The following is a 20,618-nucleotide window of genomic DNA, read 5'->3' on the forward strand; positions in this document are numbered from 1 at the left end:
TAAATACAAAGAAAATAAAGAAAATAATTAAAATAAACGACTAATCATGAGAAAATAATTCTATATTCTTCATCTAATATGGATGAAGCTCCAGTTGCTCATCATCATCATCACTCAAAAGATTAGATTTACTATCATTATTACCTGGCCAATATATTAGGAACACACAGTACTCACACTGGGTAAGAAGCACTTCGCTCTCAGAACAGCCTCGGTTCCTCGTATCATGGGTTCCACAAGATGTTGGAACGGTTCCTCTAAGATTCTGGTCCATGCTGACGTGATTGCTGCAGGTTTTCTGCCCAAGTTACAGTGGGCACAGGTTCACCAAAAACGAACATCTGAAGTATACACCTAATAATCATACTGTAAATAAAGTCAAACGGGACCAGAGTGCAGTATAAAGGGTGTAAATTTCCACACACACACATTCCAACATTTTGTGGAAAACCTTGCTAGATGAGCGGAGGCTGTTATAGCCACAAATGGGGCGTGGTTTTGTATAAGTGCATGGTCAGGTGTTCACATACTTTTTTGAATATAAAGTGTACTGATTATTTACTGGGTTAAAAGTCCAAAATTGTTGTATTGTCACCAAAACCAGTATCAGTAACAGTATCAGTGCCAGTATCGTAATCGGTAACGTCATCACAATAATCATCCGATAATCGATCCCACACCAGGACGGCACAACGATCAGAGCTTGTCGTGCCACTCACACTGGGCGGCGCCGGGCTCCTCCTCCTCCCCGTCTGGGTTTCGGCGGGATCGGTACACGAACTCTCCGATGGCCACGAAGACGGAGAGCACGAGTCCGGCGGCGAGGACGATGAAGATCCCACCGATGTTCTCCACGCCGAGCGCGCTGGCCTCCTTACTGTCCTCCTCGGGGCAGCCGTTCCCTCGCCACCACTTCTCCTTCATCATGTGCAGCTTCCCTTCCTCCTGCAGCTGCAGGATGGCGATCGTCACCTTGTCTCGGTACGGAGAACCTGCAAAACAGCAACGTCCTGGTGAAGAACCTGCGCCAGACTGCACCGGTATAATCCAGTACAGAGCGTCTCATTACAGGTGATTTCTAGCACCGCTGAGATTGGAACCCAGATCCCAGAGGTGGTCGCACTATCATAAAAGGCCATGGCGCCGCCTCAGGCCAAAAAAACTGAGAAACCAATTGGTTCCTCAGAGTTCCCGGTTCCTCAGAGTTCCTGGTTCCTCAGAGTTCCCGGTTCCTCAGAGTTCCCGGTTCCTCCACATACTCACCGATGGGTGTTCCCACTCCGTAGCCCTTGGAGTCGATGAGGCCGCCGATTTGCGTGAGGTTGCAGTTGCGCTGGCTGATGTACTCGATACTGGTGGACTCCATCAGCAGGGCGTAGTCGGTGGTGAGGACGCGCTGGATGCCCTCGCGGTTGTTCTTCACCAGCGCCGTGTTCTTACGGCTGCTCATGAACGCCCACATCTTCTCGTACGTCGAGATCTTCGATTTCTGCAGAGCAAAGGAAACCTCGGGTCAGAGGATGAACGCCGGGCGGTCCGTAACGAACAGGGGCGTGGTCTCACCTTGAAAAAGGTCATGGTGGAGCCGTCCCTCACCGCTCCGTACTCGATCTTGGTCTGTTTGGCCAGATCGTCGGCCGAATCGATGGGCGAGTCCATGCGCTCCACGGTGAGGAAGGCGGCGAGATTAGCCGTGTACGATGAGATGATGATGAGGGTGAAGAACCACCAGATCCCCCCCACGATCCGCGTCGACAAGGCTTTAGGCATGAGCTCCGAACCTGGGCGCCAAACGTTCCAAAAATAAACACCAGAAACCACATTCTATAGAATCTATAGGAAGTAAAAGATGGAGGTGCGGCTCGTACCCTGCTGCATCAGAGCTCCCACACCGAACCAAACACTGTTGATCAGCGTGAAGTTGTTCTCCACTACATCTGAGTCGGGGTTACAGGGGTGAGGGTTGTACCACTCGTAAGGAGTGAACCTACACACACACACACACACACACACACACACACACCAAACTTTCATTAGAAAACACTCATCACAAGTAAAGTTCTGAAGTTCTGAGTGTTGCAGTTAGGGGGCGCTATAGCAGCTCAATGTTAAATATGAAAAGCATCCGATGCCTCCTCAGCGCTGGAGATCAATCCCAGCATTCAGTGCGGCACGACTTTTCTCACCAAAAACTACAAACATGGCGGACGAATCAATGCGGAGCAACCAACAGAGTTCCTTATAAATGTAAATAAATTCTGGTTGATGTGTAATCTGTATAAAGGTGTGATTATACCAGTGTGGGTTTATTTGTAAATTGGGGCGTCAGGGAGAGTTTAAGCGTCTTCAGTACACGGAGGGAGATGTTAGCCGGCGTGCTAGTGCTAACTGTGTTAGCTTAGTAAGCTAAAACTGTGACCGGTGTAGATAATCTGATTATGAGCTCCAGGTCTGATTAGAATCCTCTCTACTGAGGAGCAGATCAGGTAGGTAGTGGGGAGCAGGGCGGGTCGATAGCTTCTCACACAGACCCGCAGTGCTGTATTAGTGCCACAGTGAAACTAACCACTGTCCAATCCTAATCCTCCAGTGAATTTGGGGCGTGGCTGATAGTTCCTCTGTGTGCTGCTGATGACGCGGTGTGATCGTCGTGCCTCGATTAACATTTACAGAGGATTTAACATCCTGAAATGAACCTAAAGTCCTACTGCCGATCATCCAGGAAATTCTGGTTCAGCCGGGTGTCCCGGTTACCTGGCGATGACGAACAGGACGCAGCTGACCCCCAGACAGGCGAGCAGGACATACATCCAGATGTCGGGCGAGAGCGGGTTCAGGAAGGAGAACACGCCGGGGTTGGTGCCGTTGGGTTTGTGGTACAGGATGGAAATCCCCAGAGTCATGAAGGGTTTGGAGAAATCGATCACCTTCTCCCTCACGTAGGTGATGGTGAGAGGAGCCACGGCTAAATCCGCCACCTGTAAACGAAACACCGCGGCTAATCACAGGGTAGGAGAAGTTCATCATCGGGGGGGTTCCAGAACGGACGTACACGTGCTTTATTATTAAATCATCACAACACAAACGTCCTGAAGAGACGTCTGATACTTTTCTACAATATTGTGATCAGTAATGAATTAAATCCCCATAGTCATGTTGCTGCTTGAGAAATCGTCTGTCTTAAGCTGTTTCAGGATGTTGTAAGCAGATAAGGAACAACAGGTTACCACAGAACGGTTTACACCCGAGCTTTAGAGGAAGTGCTGGGACTGTACCATGACCAGAGCGGTGTGAAGGGAGGCCCACAGTTCTGTTCTTTGTTCTTCAGCTAATAATCGTACCAGTAAATTTGATTCTTTGATCATCATGATCATATTTATACGGTCACAGAGACGTCATCATCTGCAGTCTATCTATATAAACTAATGATAAATAAGGAGGCCGAGCTACAAGATTGAATGACACTGAACCCCTCCCCCTTCCCAAGACACAGCCAATCGTATCTGTATAGGTGCCCGACCGGTCGATAGCACCCAGTGCTAGTGGCTTCACTTGTGCCTGAATGAACTCAGACTCAGTGTTTTTGGATGAAGAAGTGTAAGATGTGAACGTACGTGATCGATGAGCTCTCGAACCATGCCGTTCCACTCGCCCTTATCGTTCTGCGCCCCGTATTTCCCGTCGGAGACGAGTTTGACCTCGTAGGAGAATCCCAGGATGTTGGAGAGTTCCTTCAGGAGGTCTAAGCAGTACCCCTCGAACCGGTCGTTCCCGTACAGCGGCTTATCCGACTTCTTATACATCACGTACGGGTTCTCCTGCCACACACACACGCGGGCGGGGTCCAGGACGGGCGGTTAGTTAAACTGAAGAACGTTCAGGTGAAATCAGAACCTCTGCACAGCGGCGTGTTTGATATTTAAAATGATATAAAACCTTTTACCAGAATGGTGGTGACGATGAGAGTCCGGTTCGTCATGGAGTCCGAGAGGTTTCCCGTCTTGTCTTTGTTACTGTCGGTCAGATTCAGACCCGTATTGGAGTTCCACACCCCGATCTGATCAGAACAACAGAAATAATCACCAAGAGAGGAAATTCTGCACGTCTTCATTCCACTAACACCAGAGAGGAAGAGCCGGAACACCAGACGAGGGATTACAGTGGAAATAAAGATGATAGGGGGCAAGGGGGGGTATCCTTAAAATCTGAATTCATTCATCTTAATTCTGATGAGCACAATTTCTCAGGGAACTGGATACGACTAAATCACAAACCAAACTTTCATTGTAATGAAGGGGGAAGATTTGGACGGGAGACGGAGGATCATCCAGAGTACCAACCTTCCTCCAAACCTTCTGAAACCGCCCGACATCCAACTCAGGAGAGCCACGAGAAACCAACACCAACACACACACACACACACACACACACACACACACTTTACATCTAATAATAGTGTAATAACATCAGTGTAATAATAACCACAGTGTCCGGACAGACACGTTCACATTGTTCTAATCATCTTCTGTGATTATGAGCTACAGCAGGTCAGATCTGACCCTACAGACCAAAAGCTTTTATCCTTTTGTTTTAATCCTAATTTAGTCATATCCAACTCCACAACGGTATTTCACCTCTACTGCTGCAGACCTCCACTCCTGACCGAGGAGAGTCGAGACTAACACACGCCCCCTCCTACACACGTGCAGCACTGACCACTTCTTTTCACCCGCACCAATGCTGTCCTGTTCAGGTGTGTGTGTGTGTGTGTGTGTGTGATCTACCTTTTCCATGCCGTCCTCTTTCAAGCTGATGATGTCAAGGTCAAAGTCCTTCCTGAGCCCGTCAGTCCTGTTCAGGACGATCAGTCCAGTTAATCCGTTCCACTGAGACTGAACACAAAGTAAAAGAAACTGCATGACTAGGACACGAGGACACTGGGACAGGGGGAACTCCGGCCCGTCCTGCTGTGAGACCACAGTTCTGTATATGATATAATGTATATAATATGTTGTATATAATACTCTGTATATAATGTTATTAGAGCAGCGTGGTTGGCGCTCACCTCTTTAAAAGTGTTGATGAAGCGCGAGCCGAAGCGCCAGGGTTTGTGCCGGTGACACTGCAGTGAGCTCACCGTGATCTGCGACGCCCTCTGAGCCGCCGCCGCCACCATGAACACGGCATCGTACATCAGAGCGGCTTCAGTCTGGAGCAGAAAACATAACACTGGTGTGGGTTACAGAATTATGCCCACCTGCCCTGCCACTAAAAGCTGGCACTGGGACAGTGAGGCACAGAATTAATTAAACTGCATTAAAAATAAAGACGGGCATTTAAATGGCGTCTGACCGTCATCATGCTGTCCATTAAACCAGCGTCCGGTTTCTGTGGTGTCTGAATCCTCTCCATGGACCATCTCTCCAGGACCGACGCCACCTGAGAGTTCTCCACATTCAGGAGCCGGAAACCCGTCATATTCACACCGCTGTACCGGTACGGTTCCAGATCCAGAGCGTACAGGTCCTACATACACACACACACACACATACACACACACACACACATAAATACACACACACACATATAGTACAAATAAAACACACACACACATATAGTACAAATAAAACACACACAAACATACACACATATATATGATAAAATGAAGATAATTGTGGACTCACCAGTGTGGTGAAGAAGAAGTGATAATACTCCGTCATCATCCCCATAGAGAGCAACTACACACACACACACACACACACACACACACACAGGTCCAAAATTATTACAGCTGTACCCCCACACTCACCCCCAACACCTGTGTATTACCTGTGCGTCCAGGTGAGTGTGTGTGAGTGTATGTGAGTGTGTGTGTGTGTGTGTGATTACCTGTTTGAGGACCTCGGCCGTGCTCTGGTACGAGCAGTCGAATATCACACAGAACTCTTTTCCCTTCTTCATCTCTTTGAGAAGCGGCCGAGCGTCCCGACTCCCGATAGGTAGCTGCCGAATTTTGATCTTGATGCTGTACCTGGAGGGAGCTTTGATCAGCTCCTGCAGTCGGATCAGACCTGATCAAACACACAGAAATAACCTCCCTTAGATATAACCAATCATGTCTGTACGTAGACAACCGACTGGCCGATAGCACCGCAGGGGATTTGATCCCTAGATCCAGAGATAGTGGGTTATACAGGGGTTTGACCCCTGATTATTATACACACGTTCTGTATATAGTAGTTATTGATATACAGTATATATATATATATATATGATGAAGGTGCATGCCGACCCACCGGTGGCGTCCTCGTACACCACAGTGACGCTCCTCCACTTGTAGAAGTGCACGATGTCGAGCACCGCCCGGCTGATGGAGGCGTACTCGGGGTGCAGGTTGACGTAGAAGGTGTCCCTGTTGTCCATGCTCGGGTGTTTCCAGCGGGTCTGGATGTGAGGAACCTCCAGAGCGTTACAGATGGACTGGACCGCGCTGACCGACGAACTGTGGGAGGGACCGAAGACGGCGGCCACGCCCAGGGAGAGCTGATCACACGCTGGAGTGAGAAACGGGGGGGGCAGGAGGAGGGTTGGGGAACATCGGAGTGGGTGGAGAACACGTGATTATATGGTTATTGTGGGTTTTCTAACAAAATATACAGTAGCTAAATTTGATGATTCAAAATATACGGACACCTAATATTTCCCCACATGTCCCTTATCTTCACCTCGATGAGCCACTTTTTTACTACTACAGTGGATTGGCAAATTTTTAGTACGAGTTCCATGATCTCTGTACTTCTATAGATGAGGAACTACAGTTGCTTTGTTATGTTTTGGTGTGACAAACATCGAACCCAACATCGAACCGAAAGTTCCCAGGACCCACGTTGCTGCGAGACACCCACTCTACCTACTGCGCCACCCTGCTGCCCCCCATATAACAGCTGCTCATTCAGAGCGACTAACAACCTCACTGTGTGCTGGTACATTTTACCTCGTGATGAAGTGAGGTGTGATGATTTTACCTCGTGATGAAGTGAGGTGTGATGATTTTACCTCGTCTGGAGGCCTCGAAGCTGTCGAACATGTTGATGCGCTGGATGTCGTAGGTGAGCGTGGTGTTGGGCATTAACGTTCTGTTGCGGTTGATGCTCGTCACTGCAAATTTAAACGCCAGCTCCTCCACGCCGACCGGCTCGTTCTCCAACGTCTCAAAAATACCGCCTGAACACACAAACGATTTATACTCACAAAAATAATGAATAATGACGTCGTACATGATCAGCAATTAAAGCTTCGTACACAGGAAGATTGTCCTCAAGACCTGGCTCACAATCAGCGCTCCAAATTCATCCCAGGTGTTCCATGGAACTGAGTTTCTACACAACAAACCCTCAAACCACCAAACCACCAAACCACTAAACAACAAACCCATTAAACCATTAAACCCTTAAACCATTAAACCCTTAAACCCTTAAACCGGGTCCTTATGGACTGCAGCTCGTGCACGTGGGTGCAGTCAAGATCAAACACAAATCCATTAAAGACATCTTATAATAATAATAATACATTTAATTTGTAATGCACTTTACATTTGTGTACAAATCTTATAGCACCGTGTGCGACTGAAACATCTGAACGTTTTGCTTGTGACAAATGGAGGGGTGTCCAAATACTTTTGGCTACAGAGTTTATGTAAATATAAGAGGGACGATCCCAGAGACGAGGGTTAAATAATAAATAATAGTGCAGCTCTGATGGAGCGCATGTGGAGGAGAATGTCAAGGACTCAACGACAATCACATCACTGTTCAGTCCCTGAATCTCCCTCACACACACACACACACACACACACACACGTACACACACACACTCACACACACACACACACACACTCTCTCACACTCACACACACACACGTATACACACACACACACACGTACACACACACACACACACTCTCACACTCACACACACACACACACACACACACGTACACACACACACACACTCTTACACTCACACACGTACACACACACTTACACACACACACACACACACACACACACACACACACACACTCACACTCAGATTAAATACACTGGAACACTACACACACCAGGAAGCTGCATCAGTAATTCATTTATTTTCACTCATTCATAACTGAGGGTACATGAGGAGAACATACTAAACTCACAGACACTAAGTGGAAGCCCGGCTCAAACCTAGATCCCCAGGACTCTGGAGCTGCATGCTACCTACACCAGCCTGTATCACCCCTCAGAGCCAATACATAATAAAATACATGAACACACAAGTCACTCAAAAATAACTCACACTGATCAGGGTCCCACTGGGTCCAGCACCACCGGTAAACACAATACATTCACTTAATGAAAGGTTCTATTTCTTGTAAACAGTTTTATCCTTTACATCAAATGTGCAAATATTTTTGGATCCAAACACCATCAGGGTCAGACGAGGGGCGAGAGGAGCGAATCAGAATGATTAAAATAATGCGACCCCATACACTTCTGATTCTGCTTCATCCACACGCTTCAGAAGAGAAGGACGTAGATTAGATAAACACTCAGAGATCAGAGATCAGAGAGGATTCCATCAGATTAAATCCACATCTGGATTACAGAGCGACTCTCCGAGCACAGAGCAGAACTTCATTCTAAAACCTGAATCAGAAAAAGTTGGGACGCTCTTTAAAACGTTTCTTCTGTTTGTTTTGACTGTGACGTCAGACAGGATGAAGTCGAGATGTTTCATCTCCTGTTTGTTAATAATCATCATTCCTGCATTTCAGCGCTGCAACACCTTCCAGAAAGAGTTGGGACGAGGGTGAAATTTAGGGTGAGTGATGAGATAATAACCTAAATAATGAGGTGATTCTAACAGCTGATTGTGATCCTGATCTGGAGTCTCTGAGGAACAAAGATGATCAGAGGATCTCCAGTTTATCCACTAATGTGAGAGAAAACCACGTTCCTCAGATCTGAGGGGATTTGCATGTTCTCCCTCTACAGTGCAGAATATCATTAAAGGATTGAAGGAATCTGGAGGAATTTGGGTGTGTAAAGGGTGACGGTGCGAGTCTGAGGGAGAAGAGAGTACGGGTGCTGGAGCAGCCTGCCTGCAGTCCTGACCTGTAAATAAAATAACTGAAACATGGCGTCGCTCTGCATCCTCGGTGCCGAAACATCATTTACATGTTCAGTATTTATTAGACGCTTTTATCCAGAGTGACTTACAGAACTGTGACACTATACAGTCTAAGCAATTGAGGGTTAAGGGCCTTGCTCAAGGGCCCAACAGTGGCAACCTGGTTCAAGTGGTGGGGTTTGAACCAGTGACCTTCTGATTACTAGTCCAGTACCTTACCCACTAGGCTACAACTGCCCTTTTAAGTGTGGTGAGAAGGAACGATGTTACAGAGCCGTAAATGCTTTACTGTCCCAACTTTTTTTGGAACATGTTGCAGGTCTGAAATGCAGGAATGTGTGTTTATAAATAAATGAAATGAAGTTGAGCAGAGAGGAGATGCAATATCTCAGGTTCATCCTCTCTGACATCACATTTATTGCATTTTTCAAACAGCGTCCCAACTTTTTCTGATTTGGGGTTTTAGTACAGAACTCGCTCTGAAGCTCTTATATTACAGTAATAATGATACATGTGGGTGCAGAGAGGTTTCAATATTATATATGATATACGGAACACGGTTGCATGGCTGCGGTCGCGGTGCACTCACCGATGCGCAGGACGGTCTGTTGCGCGCTCGTGCGGAGCTGCGCGAGGACGCACAGCAGCAGCGGCAGCGCGAGCGGCAACATCAAACAAAGTCGGCTCTGTCTGGCCATGGCGCGCGCGCACCGAGCTCCTCTCCAGCATGGATGTTCGGTACGATCCGGTATCACCGATGATCCGTCCGTTAGTACCGGTAAAGAACTGGCGCGAGCTCCTCTCGCTCCCCGGTGTGCACGCGCCCCCCGCGCCTCGTCGCGCACCTGTACTACTGCGCGCGCGGTAAGTCCAGCAGCGCGAGCTCGAGACAGAAACGGTGTGTGTGTGTGTGTGAGTGTGTGTGTGTGTGTGTGTGTGTGTGGTCCAATCAGTTTAAAGAGGAGGCGGGGCTTCGGAGAAGTTTGTAAACACGGAGCAGTGACGCGCGTAAAAGTACCTGAGCAGGGTCGCGGTGGCTCCATCGATTCACAGCTGGTAACAGTTCACCAGTGACGTCAGGTCACAGCATCACGGTGCAGTCTGAGTGTTCCAAATGCTCATCCTGGTCATGGCCACAGTGGGTCCGGATACACTAGTTGCTGGGTGCCGATACATCACAGCACACTCACTCATTCATTCACTTACACCAAGAGGCACCTTTAGAGCATCCAACCCACCTGCTGGCATACTTTAGAAAAGCTGTGCAGACGGGGAGAACATGTCAAACTCCACATATACATATTGACTGGACGGCAAAGATCGAACCCCAGGACTGTGTAGAACCAACACCAGCTGCCGAACACCTACAGTACATCCTCAAAAGTATGGAAACACCCTTCTGATTAGCCCTTTGTTTATTGTGACTAACTGCTTTACCCTGGTCAGGGTCGCGGTGGGTCCAGCACAGCTCAAGATCATAGGGCGCGGGGCAGGGACCCAACACAGGTCACTCAGAAATCTGAAGCCTTACTTTTTGGCAAGGCATCCTGCACTTTTATTATCGATTACTGCTGGTGACTTCTCTGTGCCCATAAAAATCAGCTTAGTTTGACTGAGCCCCTGAGTACATGGAACAGTGGTCTCTCTGTCCAGGTTGGAAAGAAAACCTAAACTTTCTCCCTTACTAAAGATAAATGAATGAATTGCTTTTTTAATCACACAAAACTCATGTTGATCTGGACTGTACGGTGGCCCAGCAGGTCGTGTGGATGCCGCACAAGCTCCAGGGTCCTGTGTACCTCGGTACGATCCTCACCTCTGCTCACTGTCTGTGGGGAGTTTGGCATGTTCTTTGGCATGTTCTTCACTCTTTATGTGGGTACGTGTGTGATCACATGTGATGTACTGGTGTGTTGTCCTGTGTGTATTCCTTTGCAGTGTATTTGGTAGGGCTCTGGATCCACTGTGACTCTGATCAGGATGAAGCGCTCGCTGAAGATGTAATAAATAATGGATGCACAGCCCCCTCTGGTGGTGAAAATCAGTAATGCTGCTCTTACGGAAACTCCCGTTTAATTAAAATTGATTTATTTAATTAAAAATCCAGCAAGAAATTTTAAACATTTAATATTTATTATATTATATTTATATATATATATATTTATTATAACATTTAATATCTTTACATTTATTCATTATTTACTGGGGGGTGATTTTTAGGGTTATTGGTTAGCTTCTCATAATAGGGAACTTAATAGTGTAGTCATGTATCATTAAATCAGCAGATCTGTTATAATATTAATAATAATAATAATAATATAATAATTAAAGTTATTTTATATGTACACTCCTGTAGTTGAATGTGAAATGGAGCTGTGTGCCTCTGATCCCATTCTGTTGTACCCATCCATCACTGATGAGAGCTGGGTGGGGTGTTTGGAGTTCCCCTGGTGTGCTGGGATGGGGGGTGCAGGGTGAATGCTGGGGTGGATGCTGGGGGGTCCAGAGTTTATGGAGTGGATGGAAGTTCCTGGTGTTGAGAGTGTCTCGGGTAGGTGGTACTGAACAGGCATCATGTTAGCAGGATAAACTACAGGAACAGTGTAGAGAGCAGGCTGTCCAGCAGGGGGCACCACAGTAGGATTGTAGGCCAGAGAAGAAAGCTGCTGAGGGGGAATATTACGATTGAGCAGAAGAGGCTGATGGGAAATGGAGTGAAATGAGCTGGGATGGTGTGGCATGGTTAAGCTGTTGGCAGCGTATACAGGCTGGTAGTGTCGATTTGATTTGTAGTCCCGGCACGAGAGGAAGACCACGCCCGAGCAGAAGAGCAGAAATCCAGTGACCCAGCCGATGTAGAGCGCCTCGCCGAGTTCCCTCCGCTGGGCGTCGAGTAACAGCGGGTTATAAAAGTCCTGAATAACGGAATGAGCCGTCCAGGAGACGGGAATAATGACACAGAGGGCAGACATGATCTGCATCGATCCAGCGACCACCATGATAAGGGATTTGACTCGCGGTTGATCGCTCAGACACGAGGTGCTACGCAATCCCGGGATGGACGCCACCAAAGCCAGAAAGCTCAGCGCCACCGAGCAGCACATGAGGCCCCGGGCGGCCTGGAGCTCGGCGGGCAGGTATAACAGCGAGTCGTAGACTTTACACTGCATGCGGATGTTAGCTTGGCGGTAGCAGTTCATCCACAGACCCTCCCAGCGCGTCTCCATCACGATGATGTTCTCCTGGATGAACGCCGTCACCTTCCACATGGGGAGGCCGGTCACTGTCGAGCTGCCTATCAGACCCACGATGCCCAGGCACAAGCCAATGAGCTCACAGCCACTGGCAACCATTTCTTACAGAGTCCAGTCCAGGGACCGGAGGGTTAAATCTCCTTCCTGAACCAAAGCGCAAAAACACTTTCGTACAAACGTGGAGCAAATCCAAAACAAAACACACCAAACCGGAGAAATCAGAGGGACATTAGTTCCTAAACTGTCCGGTAACCAGTTCTGAGGTCAAACAAATCCTTAAAGACGTCAATCAGCCTGAAATTAATCCCAGTCTCTGTGCCACTGAAAGTAAAGCAGTAAAATCCAAGATACCGAGTCCAGACTGATTGTTCGTGGTTCTTGGCTTCACCACTTCTGTTTAATCCCAAGACTAAAGAGTCGTCACCAATCTGAGGAGCAGGACTTTGAGATGTTGGACAGGTTAGTGACTCTTTGTCTCTCTTTCTTGTGTTTTGGGAAGCGTTCCGCTCCCTCCTGATTGGTGGCCGGCGATGAGGGCGTCTACTCACCATGTTTGTTGTTGTGTTAAATCATGTGGGTTATGGACGTTGCAGCTATTTTACTCAAACACACCACTAACATATATTAAATCAGTTATGTGCTACTAACTACTGGGTAAAGGTTTGGGGAAGGTCCTTTCCTGTTCTCTCTGTAGAAAGTGAAGCCCATTAGGACCTGGTTTGGCAAGTCTGGTGTGGAGAAACTCCAGTAACCTTCACTGTCCCGTCCTGACCTCAACCCCACTGAACAACGTTTTAACTGGAACACTGACATGTTGGTTGTGAGCCATCAATGCCTGAACTTATATTTTACTTGCTGAATAGGGACACATTCCCACAGACACATTCCAAAAGCACACGATCTGGCATTTCCATTCTTTTGGTGTATTGGACAAGTGCCACATTTCTCAGTTTTACCTTCATGCACCGACATCAAACTAATCGATCTCAGGACGCCCTTCCTGACGCAACACTCCTGTTTCTGTCCGGGCTTGGGACCTGTACTGACAGTGCACTGACAAGACCCCTCTTCCCTTGGATATTCATGTCCATGCAGACGTCCGACCGGCTGATAGCACAGCTAAACCCTGGATCAGCAGTCGTGAGCAAACATACTTCACCCCTTTACTTTAGACTAAATATAACCACGGATGGCAGCTCAGTGGTTAAGGTTGCTAGTTCAAGCCCCAGCAGCATTAAGTTGCCACTGTTGGGCCCCAAAACAAGGCCTCTAACCCCCAGTTGCCTGAAATATATTCAGTCACTTTGGATAAAAGTGTCAGCAAAATGCCACAAACATAAATATTAATAATATGATTATAATTTTAAACAGAAGTTTGTGTTCCAATCGTTACCACCACAGGACTGTCCTGATGAGTCCATCACAAGTTGATTGTGTTGATCTGTGTGTAAAAAGACTTTATAGCCTGTCAGGGTTTTTTTATTTCATTATTTGTATTAATAAAAGACCTTTTATTTACAGAGTCTCACACACAGAGTCTTTTATTTGCCTGGCCTCAGAAACATGTAAATCCAGTCCACCTCTTATTTCCCTGTTTAACTTCCGTACTGGTGTTGTGATCTGAACGTTCAGTTTCATGGTGAAGCTCTGTGTGCTTTTGTTCTTCATCCTCCTACTCGATACCTCAGGGTTGTGTGTTTAAAAATAATAAAACTTTTTATTTACTTAAATGTCGATTAAAAAGAATTTTTTTTTTATATATTTGTTTATATATAGTTTATATATTGGCCTTTCCAAATAACAAGACATTAAATAAATGAAGCTTTGCTGCTGAGCAGAACCTTATTATCCATGATGAAACACATCAGGTACAAAACATGATCATGTGCATCAGGTGCCCGGCCCCCAGGGGCCCTTAGATCCCTCATCTAAAAAGTCTTTTCACTGTCCTTGTTAAAGCTCGACTTGGGTCAAAGTTTTAATAACTGATCAAAACTGATTCAGTACCAGACCAGGCACTGATGAGCAGAATTCAGAATCTGGATTATTTAAATCTTGATTAGAAAAGTAGAGAAGGAGCGAGATCATAAATCATGGGACGAGGAAAGTAGTGTACTGTAGTGGTTCAACTTCATGGGTCTGGAGGTCACCACACTTCAACATCAGCACCTTAAACCAGGAACAATGGAAGCAGGGGATTCTTACTATAGTGGTGTAAAGCTTGCTTGACTGTGGACAGTGTGACAGTGTTGGAGCCTCTAATTCTAAACAGGTGGATTACTTTAGTCCATCAGCACAAATATGACAAAAATCCTCTCAGCTATAATCAATCATTATAGGAGGAATCTGGAGGTCAGAACTGTCCACAAGACCAAGTAAATAAAGCTGGCGTAACGCTAGACCCCCTACAGGTGCTGGTAACCTTCCAAAACGTGGTTGTGTGACCGTTCTGCATAGATTAAGTTTAAACCCAAAACCGGTCGTGCCGTGTTTGCCAGGGAATGTTTATTAGTGGTTCACTTTTCTGTGTCCTGCTTCAGATGTGAGGTTTCCGTGGATGTAAAGGGCGTGTCTGGTTAAAGAATTCTAAACAATAGGTGCACGCTGGCTTATATTTCACCCTGTTAAACTAGGTACCAGCCTCAGGGCCTCCGATCCCAGAGACGCCGGCGCACACGCTCAAACAACAACACCAAGGGCACGAGAGACTTCCATCAACCAGCAAAGAGCTTTCAGTGTTTTATATAAAACACATCCACACACAGATCCATCAGGGTTCATCAGTGCTTTAAAATACATAAAAAACATTAAAATACAATAAAATTAATCTGACATCCTGAAACAAACAGGTTTTATAAGAGCTGATAACGACAGGAAGTGAGAACACCCTACAGAGTTATATACGCAGAATCTGAAGATTATCGTTCATGTGAAATACATCAGAGAAATGTGAGACGTTCAGAGTCGTTCAGTCGTCAACAGTCCGAGAGAGACGCAGTAAACCAGCGCAGACAGTAAACACACACACACACGTCAGGATCCGTCCACAGATTACGGCTCTGCTCCGGTATTAACCGTGTCTGATGTTTACAGATACGCCACACCGCTGCGGACCGACTGCTGCCGGGACGGACGGACGAAGCTCTGCTGCCTGGACGTCTGGATGATGGATGGCGGAGACGACGGCTGGAGGAACGAGGGCTCTCTGGAGCCGTAGCTGTAGGCGCCCGCGGGTCTGGGTTGAAACACCATCGGTTGAGGTTGGTACGCCACGTACGGCACGCTCTTGTCGTAAACGTAGCGAGGCTGGTCGGGTCGCTTCTCGCCGGATCCGGTGCAACATGCGAAAATGGATCCGCCAGCCAGGAGCAAGACGGCGGAAACCCAGCCGATGTAGAGCGCCTCGCCCAGCTCCCGCCGCTGAGCGTCCAGCAGGAGCGGGTTGTAGAAGTCACGGATGATCACGTGACCGGTCCAGGAGACGGGAATGATGCAGCACAAGCTGCTCATGATGATGACCGACCCGGCTGCGGCGAGCATAAGACGCTTGGCGCGGTCGTTTCCTTGGATGCACGCGGTGCATCTCATGCCCACGATGGCGACCAGCAGGCCGATGACGGCCAGCGCCACGGAGGCACACATGAGGCCGCGGGCAGCCTGGAGGTCGGGCGTGAGCGCCAGCAGCGAGTCGTAAACCTTACACTGCATGCGGATGTTAGCCTGGCGGAAACAGTTCATCCACAGACCCTCGTACCGCGTCTCCATAACGATGATGTTCTCACCGATGAAGGCGGTCACGCGCCACATGGGCATCCCGGTGCTGGCGGCTGCTCCTATCAGGCCCAACACCGTCAGGCCCAGTGCTGCAAGCTCCAGCGCCTGGCCTGCCATCACAGAAAGGTGAATGGATAAACGATGGTCAGACTGGACGGCAGGTTCAGTAGAGCATCCTCGGCAGAACCGACCCGGCGAGCTGCTGAGAAACGAAGCTGCTTCTGAGATCCGTGAGAGGAGAGGATCGAGGACGAGGAGGAGATGTGCTTCTGAGTTTAGGAGGATGAATATAGCCTACTCGATCTGCACCCTGCCCCCTACACGCTGGACAAAACCCTGGGTGGGACCTACTGGTGGTTACTGTGAAATCGGATCCTCCTGAGCCCAGTTCATTTGCACCTTAGCAGCAGGAGGTGGGGCGTTACCAAGCAGCCAATCAAATCCTCCCCTGATGCCCAGGTATACTGAAAAACACACACACACACACACACACACACATGCAAACACACTGCAGGTGAAGACTCATCCAATTAGGATATGTTTTTAATGATGCTAAACCCACAAACACACACACACACACACACACACACTTCAGTTGTCCTGACTGCAGGTCTTTGGACTGTGGGAGTTGTAACCCTAACCCTAGTAATTGAAAGGTCACTGGTTCAAGCCCCACCACTGCCAGGTTGCCACTGTTGGGCCTTTGTATAAAAGTGCTGCTGAATGCTGACAATGTAAATGTGGGAGGAAACTGGAGCACCCGGAGGAAACCTGCATGGACACAAGGAGAACATGCAAACTCCACACAGAAAGGACCCAGGACCTTCTTGCTGTGACGCAACAGCGCCACCCACTGCATCACCGTGCCGCCTATTTACCATCATATAGTAACAAATGATGATTCTAATCACACCCGTTACATTTTGGTTAGTTGTGGTGATGTGTTTGGCTGGTTGGGTGAAGCTGACCGGCACTGGTGGTCACACAAGCCTGGATACAATAAGAAGAGGTTCATCAGGAAGAACATCAGGCATAAAAAAGAGGCCAAATCAGGAATACAGACCAGATTAATCCACTGTGGTGACCCCTAAAATACAGGAGCAGCCAAAAGTGAAAAATTGTAAAGGATTTTACTCATAACATATACTCCTGTTTTTCATTTAGACGTATAAAACCTCCCTGTGTGTGACGGTGTGATAGTGTGATGGTGTGACGGTGTTGTTACTCTGACCACTGTGGCTGCACCAGATCCACCGTATCTACAACACAAACACAAACAACACAAACTACAGGCTGAATTCAGGAGGGTGAAACGTTCCTCTGAGCTGCTCCGCTCGAATTCCTGAAAGTAAATTTGAGTTTCAGGTGTGTCTGCAGGTCTGAGACGATCCCAACAATGGTGATGAAACCAAACCAACAGGCTCAACCAGTAACATCCAGCCTCAACCGGAGCTATTCTTACAGGACGGATCAATTTATAAATAAATAATATAAATTAATAAATAAAACATGTTTAATAATCAATAATTCTTAATTTAAAGCAGAAGGAAACTTTATTCTTTATTCTCTGTGATGTAAAACCAGATTCATACATTCACTCCTACACACAGAAATGTTTTATTAATAATTAAATATAAAAATACACACATTTAAATCTAGAAAATAACACACAGCACTATATATTTCACAAATGATGATTAGAATTTAGTTTTTACGTAGTTTAAACCTTTTGTGCTGCTGTATAAACTCAATATTTTATTGTTTAACATCAAAGTTTCAGATCTTTAGTACAAACTGCTTCAGTTTCAGTTCAGAGATCAAAGATTCGAATCAGGAATTTGACTCCTTGACTCCTATTTGACCACTTCAAGCAAAAAAAAAAAAAATCACATTTACAGTTACAGCAGGTCAGGAAAGATGAAGCCAACAAAGTAAGAATTGATTTTACTGCATTAAAACTAAAACATTTGATGTGAAATTAAAATAAATTTTCTAATAATGCAAAAATCATCAGGGAGCCAAACGGTGCAGATTAGCACAGCAATTAACCCCACAACTAAAAAAAATCAACCAGTATAAAGTAAACACAGTAAAGTGTTTATAGCTCCTGCTTTCATTTCAATTTTCTCATTAACTGCTTAATTCTGGTCAGAGTCGTGGTGGGCGTGGAGCTCCCAGAAAACCCTGAACATGCTGCAAATCCATCAGACCAACCGACGTATCTGCTCATCATTCAATCATTCACTCACACTTAAATATAATCAGAACAGCCAATCCAGCGTGTGTCTGAAACCTAAAAGAAAACCCATGTGGACATGGGGAGAACATGTAAAACTCCTGTACAACAGTGAGCAGTGATAAGGATCAAACCCAGGTCCTCAGAAACCGATGCACAAACATTTCAGCCTCGTTTATTAATGTAGGTTTAACAGTTATTGTATGTTGGCTGGGAGGGGTAGAAAGGTGCATATTAGGGAGAGGTTTGAGTCCTAATTACCCCCCAACACACACACACACACACACACACACACACACTAACTACATAAAGGAAGTAAAGCTGAACTGTTTGGTGAGGACAGAGTTAAAATAATCAGTAAAGATGTCGTCAACGTCACGACAGAATCAAGATCGACTGAAACAAAAACAAAAACATTTAAGGAAAGTTTCGGTTAATCACTGAACTCATTATATAACTACAGTCCCTGTATTATTACCCTGGGGGGTAACCCCAGGTAACCCCAAATTTTGCATTATGAGCATTACAATCGTAACAAAAAGTCACCCAAACAAATAAGTACGGACAGCGATCAGCGCTGGGTGAGTTTACAGCGTCTCAGCTTTAAACCTGTCGTTAAATAATAAATCCTGATTAATTTCTCCAGAACATTTCCAGTTAGACTCCATCTCCATCTCTTATGTCCTGCTGTGTCCCGAAATCTCGTCTGTACACGTCCAAGTCTCTCAGCAGTTCCAGTCCAGGTCTGAGAGGCTCAGAGTTCTTACAGCCTGGACTGTCCGTACGTGATGGACGGTGGGTAGCCGTACGCTGGTTGGTAGTTGTAGGCGGGTTGGTAAGAGTACTGCTGTTTGTAGTAATCATAAGGAACGTACTGGCCGTTATACATCGAGCTCCCCACCTCCTCCGTGTCCTGGGTTCGAGGTGCGTGCCGGCACAGCAGGATGACCCCGGCGATGAAGAGCAGAGCGGAAGTGACCCAGCCGATGTAGAGCGCCTCGCCCAGCTCCCGGCGCTGAGCGTCCAGCAGCAGCGGGTTGTAAAAGTCCTGAATGATGACGTGAGCCGTCCAGGAGACGGGAATGATGGTGGCAAAGCAGCCTCCCAAAAACAGGCAGCCCCCGCAGACCAGGACGATGTGCTTGATCCGCGGGCGCGTGTCCACCAGCCGGGTGCACCTCATGCCCACAGCAGAGACGATGAAGCCGATGGTGGTGAGCGCCACGGCGGAGCACATGAGGCCCCGGGCGGCCTGGAGCTCGGCGGGCAGGTATAACAGCGAGTCGTAGACTTTACACTGCATGCGGATGTTAGCTTGGCGGTAGCAGTTCATCCACAGACCCTCCCAGCGCGTCTCCATCACGATGATGTTCTCCTGGATGAACGCCGTCACCTTCCACATGGGGAGGCCGGTTACTGCGGCCACGCCGATCAGACCCACGAATCCGATGACCAGAGCCACGACCTCGCAGTGCATCGCGTCCCTATCTTTCCTCTTCTCCTTCTTCAGGTACTGTTCGTGCGCCATCTTGGCCGCCTCGTCGTAGCCGGTGTAGGGGCTGTCGGCGTACGAGTGGTCGGCGTACGACTTCCCCACCAGGGATTTGGCTGGGTACGATCCAGCCGTGTAAGACATGATGGCTGTAGGTCCGAGCGTTCCTCACGGCTGCTGCGTCCCGAATGAGAAGCTGAGGAACGTCGAGGTGGAATGTTGAAGATCTGGAGGTGAGGATGCTATGTGCTCGGACTGGTTTATCTGCATGATAGAAGGAACTGGCACCACCTGATTCACACAAACAACAACAGAAGAGTTCTGTTCAGAACACCAGGAAACAGCAGATTTATTCACATCTATTCAGGGGACAAAGTTATACAACCTGCATATCACCCCTGTAACCAATTTAACTGTCAACTGGTTCAGCAGATCTGATTGGTTCAGACAGTTTATACTGGTTTATTATTTTTAACATTATTACTGAAGTTAAGCTGAAGTCACCTTAAAGTTTCTGCAGGAACACTACGCCCTGATCTAATCAGTACAGAAAAAAAAATATTAATACATCCATAACTGCACTAACAGTCGTTCCCTCTGTATGAGTTTGATCGGCTTGTAGACATTTAATTGCATAAATTCCCACAGACCTGTTCCAAAATGGCTCATAATTTATGTACAGAACAGAAGA

The 20,618-nt window shown here is 47.2% G+C and overlaps 4 protein-coding genes across 5 annotated transcripts; all 4 read right to left on the reverse strand.

The window, feature by feature from the left end:
• Positions 1 to 4: 4 nt before the first annotated feature.
• Positions 5 to 9,903, reverse strand: grik1b (glutamate receptor, ionotropic, kainate 1b). Of its 2 annotated transcripts, XM_063017244.1 has the most exons (16): positions 9,761 to 9,903; positions 7,057 to 7,224; positions 6,297 to 6,554; positions 5,890 to 6,071; positions 5,685 to 5,738; positions 5,353 to 5,526; positions 5,066 to 5,209; positions 4,785 to 4,892; positions 4,341 to 4,376; positions 3,944 to 4,057; positions 3,615 to 3,818; positions 2,755 to 2,978; positions 1,869 to 1,987; positions 1,564 to 1,781; positions 1,264 to 1,489; positions 5 to 992 (listed from the first exon to the last, which is right to left on the reverse strand). In XM_063017244.1, exons 1-16 carry the CDS (start codon positions 9,867 to 9,869, stop codon positions 697 to 699), a joined length of 2,634 nt encoding a protein of 877 aa, XP_062873314.1. In that variant the 5' UTR covers positions 9,870 to 9,903; the 3' UTR covers positions 5 to 696. The 2 variants fall into 2 exon arrangements, with proteins under 2 accessions (XP_062873314.1, XP_062873313.1); XM_063017243.1 differs by lacking the exon at positions 4,341 to 4,376.
• A 1,604-nt stretch (positions 9,904 to 11,507) lies between these two features.
• LOC134334296 (claudin-8-like) lies at positions 11,508 to 12,524 on the reverse strand. Its single transcript, XM_063016537.1, has one exon. It carries the CDS (start codon positions 12,522 to 12,524, stop codon positions 11,508 to 11,510), a length of 1,017 nt encoding a protein of 338 aa, XP_062872607.1.
• Positions 12,525 to 15,512: 2,988 nt separating this feature from the next.
• LOC134334149 (claudin-8-like) lies at positions 15,513 to 16,316 on the reverse strand. Its single transcript, XM_063016344.1, has one exon. The coding sequence runs from the start codon at positions 16,314 to 16,316 to the stop codon at positions 15,513 to 15,515; it is 804 nt and encodes a 267-aa protein (XP_062872414.1).
• A 2,882-nt stretch (positions 16,317 to 19,198) lies between these two features.
• Positions 19,199 to 20,071, reverse strand: cldn8.2 (claudin 8.2). The gene has a single exon (XM_063016538.1). The coding sequence runs from the start codon at positions 20,069 to 20,071 to the stop codon at positions 19,199 to 19,201; it is 873 nt and encodes a 290-aa protein (XP_062872608.1).
• Between the last annotated feature and the right edge of the window lie 547 nt (positions 20,072 to 20,618).

Source organism: Trichomycterus rosablanca, chromosome 20 (genome assembly GCF_030014385.1).
Source record: "Trichomycterus rosablanca isolate fTriRos1 chromosome 20, fTriRos1.hap1, whole genome shotgun sequence".
In the NCBI taxonomy this organism is placed as follows: domain Eukaryota; kingdom Metazoa; phylum Chordata; class Actinopteri; order Siluriformes; family Trichomycteridae; genus Trichomycterus; species Trichomycterus rosablanca.

Excerpts from the sequence above, each read along its gene's own strand:
- grik1b (XM_063017244.1), bottom strand. The coding sequence starts at position 9,869 with ATGGCCAGACAGAGCCGACTTTGTTTGATGTTGCCGCTCGCGCTGCCG. Across the intron at positions 6,072-6,296 it reads GGTGTACGAGGACGCCACCG|GTCTGATCCGACTGCAGGAG; the intron begins GTGGGTCGGCAT and ends GTGTTTGATCAG. Across the intron at positions 3,819-3,943 it reads TCATCGTCACCACCATTCTG|GAGAACCCGTACGTGATGTA; the intron begins GTAAAAGGTTTT and ends TGTGTGTGGCAG.
- LOC134334296 (XM_063016537.1), bottom strand. The coding sequence starts at position 12,524 with ATGGTTGCCAGTGGCTGTGAGCTCATTGGCTTGTGCCTGGGCATCGTG.
- LOC134334149 (XM_063016344.1), bottom strand. The coding sequence starts at position 16,316 with ATGGCAGGCCAGGCGCTGGAGCTTGCAGCACTGGGCCTGACGGTGTTG.
- cldn8.2 (XM_063016538.1), bottom strand. The coding sequence starts at position 20,071 with ATGTCTTACACGGCTGGATCGTACCCAGCCAAATCCCTGGTGGGGAAG.